The sequence below is a fragment of the Gossypium raimondii genome, chromosome 11, assembly GCF_025698545.1.
Source record: "Gossypium raimondii isolate GPD5lz chromosome 11, ASM2569854v1, whole genome shotgun sequence".
Taxonomy (NCBI): Eukaryota; Viridiplantae; Streptophyta; class Magnoliopsida; order Malvales; family Malvaceae; genus Gossypium; species Gossypium raimondii.
This window is the reverse complement of record NC_068575.1, coordinates 7,721,387-7,728,209: the sequence shown is the minus strand read 5'-3', so window position 1 is coordinate 7,728,209 and position 6,823 is coordinate 7,721,387. Positions and strand designations below refer to the sequence as shown.

Genomic DNA, 6,823 nt, shown 5'->3' with positions numbered 1-6,823 from the left:
AAGAGCCATCAAGGTGGCCAAAGATATTGTGGCCGTGCATCAACATGGAGACTTGAGCTTTCTATGTGGAGTAATTTTGGCTACCGATTAATTTGATCGGCAGCTGGGACGCATGATTGAATTGGATAACTGTATTGGTTGAGGGAGTAGTGTTGTCAAAGTTAACAACCGTGACTGCCATTGTTTCAGAGTAGGAGAGAGTGTGAAAGAATAAAGAGAAAAAAATAATTAACTCGTGTGAGTTTGAGAGGCTCTGATTACCATAAAGAGATAAGTAATTGAATGGAGTGAAGAGCTTGCTTCTATATTTGATAGAGTATGGAATATATATATACAGATTACAAATGTGATCCTGACTTATCTAGTAAATCTTAACAACCTATTTAAATAAGTAACAACCTATTTGAAATAATAACAAAATATTAACAGATTTATCTAAAGTAGAATACTCAGTCAAAGAGAACTAAGAAATAGTATAGTTAGCTTTGTTAATACTCATTACCGCAAATACTATAAGAACCATCTATCCCAATCCCTCTTTTTTGCACGCTCTGAATTAGTAAGTAAACGTTGATTGAGAATGAGCTAAATAAAATATCTAGCCCACCAATGACCTTGAAACTTCTAAGGGAGTTTCCAAATGACATTATTGAGATTCTAAGAATCTTTTTAGATTTTCCAAAAAACACTCATGACTGAAAATGATCTGTTTGAGGATTCGACCCAAGTGATCCTATCCAAACTAGCTTCCAATTGAGGTGGAGGAATACCCATAATGCACCTAATCACATCTTCTAACATCCATAAACAAAGTAAATCAATATCCCAAAGCCCATCCTCTGTAACCATTTCACTTAGCAAGTTCTCTTTATCTATATCCGAATGGGATGAAATGTGATTTATTAGAAGACCATAAGTTGGAATCTAATGGCACACCAATAATTGATCGAATTCCTATCCCCGATTGACCATAAAAGATTCCCTCTAACAAGTGACCATAACTTTAGTAAGACGTCTCCAAAGAAAAGAATAATGCCCTTGTGTTAAGGACTCAAGTAAACTAGTAGAGAGTCTATACTTCGATTTAAACACCCGTACCCATAGAGCATTCGAATTGGAAACAACATTGCAACCAAGTTTCATCAAGAAGGAAGTATTCTAGTCTTCCAAACACCTAAAATCGAGTCATCCACGAGATCTTGGTTGGCATATTGACTCCTAGCTGACCAACACCATCTTCTTTTCCCCTTTCGTCGCCCTCTAAATGAACTGTTTAACCAATTGCTCAATCTCCTCATAAAGACCTTGGGGGATCCTCATCGATTGCGTGAAGTAGCTTGGTATCATTAACAAAACTAACTAGGCCAAAGTGGCCCTCCCAGCTAAGGATAATTTTCTAGCCTCTCAACTTTGCAGTTTGTTACGAACCCGATCAACAACGAACCTCAGGGTACTATTAGTCACTTTCTCATGTAGGAGAGGTAAACCCAAGTAAGATCCAAGCTTTTGCACCCTATTGAATCCCAGCATATCACTAAGGAATTTCTCGATCTTTTCTTTAACTCTTTTAGAGAATAAAATATTAGATTTCCTTGCATTCACCTGATGGCTGGAAAAATTATAGAAATCTTTTAGAATTCTACTCAACAACCTTGATTTTCATCTGCTTTCCCAAAACTGATAAGGTCACCTGTAAAAAACAAATGAGATATAGCTAGACCTGAACAACTAAGGCGGATAGGCTGCCATTGACCACCTTGAATCGCTGAGTGAATGTTGTGGGCAAGCCATTCCATACACAAAACAAATAAATACGAAGATAACAGACACTCCTAACAAATACCCTTGACTGGTTAGAATTTTGGGGATGAAACTCCATTCCAAAAAATCTGCATAGTAGAATTAGAGATAACAGACATTATAACATTAATAAGGAGATCAGGAATACTTGTGGCTTTAAGAGAAGCCTTAATAAAATCCTAGTGAACTCGATCATACGCTTTCTCCAAATCGATCTTTACAGCCATCCATTTCTTGTTCTTCTACTTGATTTTCATACAGTGGATGACTTCTTGAGCGATAGTGGTATTAACTGTAATGTTGCGCCCTGCTATGAACCCCACTTGTTCCTGAGCAATAAGGGAAAACCTCCTTAAAATAATTAATAACCTTCATAACCAATTTATATAAGATAGAACACAAATTGATAGGCCTAAACCGAGAAAAATTGTCAGAGGCATGAACTTTAGGTAAAAGAACAACTAAAGTCTTGCTAAGGCTTGGATCAATAATTACCCCATCGAAAATGTTTTTGACCCAACCACAAACAGAAGTACCAAGGTGTTCTCATTGACTTTGGAAAAACAAGGCGTGAAAATCATCACTTCCTGAGACTTTTAACGAGGTCATATAAAAAAGAGTAGCCTTAATTTCTTCTTCTTTAATTTTTAATATATTTTTATGTATAATTTTTAGATTTTAATATATTCTTTAAAGATATAAAATTATTACATCATTATGATGCGATCACTATCGTGTATCATAATATAATAACGCCGTGTGTTTTGTCCGCGTTATAAAAAATATCAATTTTAAAAAAAAATCATAAATACCAACTCAAAAACAAATAAAATTCAAGATATTTAAGCTTTTAATATTAAAATTTTTATTCCGGCATATGTCATAAAGAAATAAATTTAAAAGTGGAGTAAAGGAAAGAATTTGACTTGAATGCTTTTAAAAGAGGAAGAATTTGAAAGAGATCCCCCATTTTCAACCTAAATTTGTTTGAATAATTTCCCCTTAAACATTGAATTGGGGACAGAGCTCTCTCCTTTTAAGCAAGTCCAATAATGGCGGATTAGTGTGGTAATCATATTAATTAATAAAATAAAAGAGACACTAATTATTGTCCTGATAAATACAATATTATATCAAAAGGCGGCTGAGAATCCAATCAGGTCTGCCTCGTAATTTTCTTCAAAACCCAGGCTATTTACTATTCAACTGGATAAATTAAGGGTACTTTCGACTTTTCGTCCTTTTCAAAGACGATTCAGTCACGTGACAAGCCCTGAAGCCTAAGACCTCCTCCGAGTTGTTTGGTCCTACCTGATCTTATCCGCAACTACGTGCTCCTCGATCCAGTTGCCACGTCACTTCCTTTTCTCAGATCTAAATCAACGGTCCATATTTATCTAAACTTGTTCGGCTTTTAACCTTCATTTCGTCGTTAAATATGTTCGTCACTCTACTAAGAAGTCTCTCTATCCTGGCTATCGAGTTCTTTGTTTAAGAATAAGGATCTTTTAAGATACGCCGGATCCGCTAAAATACGCCGATCCCCGTCCGTCTTCCGATCATATGGGGCTGCTTGACCAGTTGTGGGATGATACCGTTGCGGGTCCCCGACCCGATAATGGCCTTGGCAAGCTCCGAAAGCACTCCACTTTCACTTTCCGGCCTAACTCTGCCAAGGGTACGCTTAGGCCTTCCTCCCCCCCCCACCAAACGCTTTTTATTTTGCGTAGACGGTGGCTGCGACGCACTGGAACTAAATATAGAACAACAATTCCTCGCTTAAAGGAATTAATTGTCACTAAAACGTAAATTGAAAGTGTTAAGCGGAACCGGTTATAAATTAAACGAAAAGCTGTTACGAATGAATATTATTATTATTATTTTTCTGTATCATAGTTATTTTTTTAACTTCATTTGATTTGGTGCGGTCTAATGATCAGAATCTGATGGCGGGAGTCTAAGATCGTACGGTGATGAAGCGCCGGAGGAAGCGACGAGAGTGACACGTAGTATTATGATCGTAAAGCCGCCTGGTTACCAGAGCGGATCGCCTCCGGTTTCGCCGGCCGGATCGACCCCTCCGGTATCTCCTTTTTCCGGTAATATTTTCTTTTCATTCTTTTAACTTCCAAATTTATCCCTAATTTATTTCTTAAATTCCAAAATTGTCCCCTTTCTCGAAAGGAGGAGTGATTGTCTAGAAACATCTTCGTAAGTGGAGTATTGGTGGGTAGTTACGTCAGCTTGAATTATTTTTATTTTCTGATAAGTAGACTCTAGGAGGGTAGTTATGTCAATTTATGAGTTTTGCACAAGTTTCCTGAACGGATAAAGAAAATGGAATGTTAGGTGGGATGCAAGCGAATATTTTGTTCGAGAATTATGAAATGACAAACTTGCCCTCGTTGACGTACAATTGTCATTGCATGGATCATATTAACACTTAGGGAAATGAATCTACCTAGTTTGGTCCATTTAGGTTACCTCCTTAAACTCCTCAATAATTCATGGTGTATTTATTAATAATGTGATTTTGGCCTTTCATTTCCTTTGTGGGGTATAATACAATAATAATTGTTATAATGTCACATCAATTCCTATATATTGATGTTAAAAGCCATAGCCATCACGCAAGGCTATATTTTGTGGAGCAAATATATACCCCAAATTTGCCACATTTGTTTTGATGTTTGATGTCATTATCCCATATTTACTTCTAAAAGATTTGGATCCATTTGGCCTAGATTTAATGGGGTTTTGAAGTTGTTCATGATTTCGTGCATTACACGGTTATAGACGACCCTACTGTTATCATAATTGCATTTAGTTTACTATTTTGTTTGTAGGGTCATGAGTCATGCAGTAATGGTAGAGTATATATATATATATATATATATATATATATATGTAGATGTATGGTTGCTTATGTGGATGGAATGTTTGTTAGGAGGCAGAGAATCATATCGGTTTCGGAGAAGGTCCACATCGGATGCATACGAGAAGGCTAACGAGGTTGGACCAAGGAGCCCTTGTCCTCCTTACGACGTGTGAGATATGAGTCCTCTCCCATATTTGGCGACAAATCAAATGGGTTTTGGTACTGTTTGCATGCTTAGGTCTTTCAAATGTGTAACTTAATAGTGTAGTATGGGGTAATGTATGCAAGAATGTAGTCTGGTACTTGTGTATATAGAGCTTGTAATAGTACGGTTCGGCCGTTGTTTGTCGGAATAAGATTTCGGTGTTGGTTTCTCTTTTGCTTATATGGATCTTAAAACTGTAATTTTATGTAGTGGTGGGTGTGTGGAGCCAGGGTTATAATGGTGGGTGATGAATGTGACGGTGTTTGCTAAAGGTAGAACAGATAAGAGTGGTGGTGGTGGATGCAATGGGGGTTATGGACAAGTGGTGGGGGCTTATCGATGATTAATGTCGTGGAATATGGTATTTTTGAAATCTGTCTTTGTGGGATCAATTTGGTTGTATGATTGGGATATGAAAATGGAAATGTTTGTTACTGCTTATTTACGTAATACTGCGATGCTGTGCTTGAAACACGGAAGCCTCTGCAGCGGACATTCTTGTGTGTGTGTTAAGGAATCAAGACAAATATGATGCATTGTTAGAATTTTCCTCGCTAAAAATAGTATTTCACTATCCAAGTTACGGTTAAAAACCCTCTGATTTGATTCATAAATAGTTGCCGACTGAATCCAATTTTTTAGAATAATATATTTGTGAGAGTGTTTCTATTGATACGTAAATAGATTTTTATGTATGTGAATACGTATCAATTAGCCAATCTTTTAATTTGATTGTGGGTTTTGAGATTTATTTATTTATAAAATAAAATAAAATCATTGTAAACTACCTACATTTAATATTAAAAAAGGAATAGCTTACATCATGATTTTAAAATATATGATTTTAAATATTAATAAAATAATGTCACTTCATTAACTTTTAAAGACATATAAATTTTTTTATACATTTAATCACATATAATATCATCTCTAATTTAATTTAACTTTAATTTAAATAGTCAAAATTTTGGAGGAAAAACGTTGAAACTATAACATAACCAAAAATAAATAAATTACGAAGATTCTTAAATCAATAATTAAAAAAAGCTGATAAAAATAATAAGCACAAATTTAAAAAAATAAAATTAACCATTAAAATCTAGGAAAAATTATAAAAATTGAAAATTGAAAAATTATAACCATTATTGGTGGTTTATCAAATTCTAAAATTTGATTAAAATTTTATAAAAATAGAAATAGAAAATTAAAATTAAAAATAAAAATGACCTTAGAAATGAAAATAAAACACGATTTGAAAGAAAATAAATAATAGATGATTAAATTAAAAAAACTAAAATGATTTAAAAATTATAAAAGAACACATGTTTATTTATTAAGTAATTTAATTAAAATTAAATTAAGTTAGAGAAAATATTAAATATGGATAAGTGTATAATAAGACTTTTATATTTTTAAAAGTTGATGATGTGAAATTATATTATTGGTGCTTAAAAATTATATATTTTAGTATATCCTAATATAATTTATTCCCTTTAAAATATTATATTTATTTTTAAATTAATTAATTAAAATATAATTTTTATTGGGTTTTGGGAGTTTTGGTTGGGTTATTTTTAGATAATTGGGTTGGGTTTGTATGTTGAGCTTAGGGTTAATTTGACAATACTTTTGAAAAGTGCTGTGGAAAGATGTTTTTGAGAAGTGTTTTCGAAAATTTTGAGTGTTTGGTATTGCTGTCAAAAAATACTTTTGAGAAATAAAATGTTCATTTTAGACATGATATTATAAAATAACAAATATGTATTTAAATAATGTTCAAATTAGTTAATATTATGATATTTTAACAAAAATATAAAAAAATAATTTATTATAACTTATTGTTAATATTTTAATATATAATATTAATTTTAAATATTTTAGGAAAAGTGGGTTCAGACAAAAGAAAAAAGGAGAAAAAAATGAATTCTAACATCTGAAAA

At 33.3% G+C, this 6,823-nt stretch overlaps 1 protein-coding gene across 2 annotated transcripts; it reads left to right on the top strand.

The window, feature by feature from the left end:
* Positions 1–3,252: 3,252 nt before the first annotated feature.
* On the top strand, positions 3,253–5,063 carry LOC105761064 (dormancy-associated protein homolog 3). 2 transcript variants are annotated; one of them, XM_012578729.2, is made up of 3 exons: positions 3,253–3,478; positions 3,741–3,899; positions 4,755–5,063. In XM_012578729.2, the coding sequence occupies exons 1-3, from the start codon at positions 3,364–3,366 to the stop codon at positions 4,856–4,858; spliced, it is 378 nt and encodes a 125-aa protein (XP_012434183.1). In that variant the 5' UTR covers positions 3,253–3,363; the 3' UTR covers positions 4,859–5,063. The 2 variants fall into 2 exon arrangements, with proteins under 2 accessions (XP_012434183.1, XP_012434182.1); XM_012578728.2 differs by having other exon boundaries at positions 3,257–3,478; positions 4,748–5,063.
* The last annotated feature ends 1,760 nt before the right edge of the window (positions 5,064–6,823 follow it).

What these genes read in the sequence shown, in the direction of transcription:
- LOC105761064 (XM_012578729.2), top strand. Translation starts at nt 3,364, where the DNA reads ATGGGGCTGCTTGACCAGTTGTGGGATGATACCGTTGCGGGTCCCCGA. An exon ending in CCGGCCTAACTCTGCCAAGG is followed by an intron (nt 3,479 to 3,740) that starts GTACGCTTAGGC and finishes TCTAATGATCAG; the next exon opens with AATCTGATGGCGGGAGTCTA. An exon ending in TCCGGTATCTCCTTTTTCCG is followed by an intron (nt 3,900 to 4,754) that starts GTAATATTTTCT and finishes GTTAGGAGGCAG; the next exon opens with AGAATCATATCGGTTTCGGA.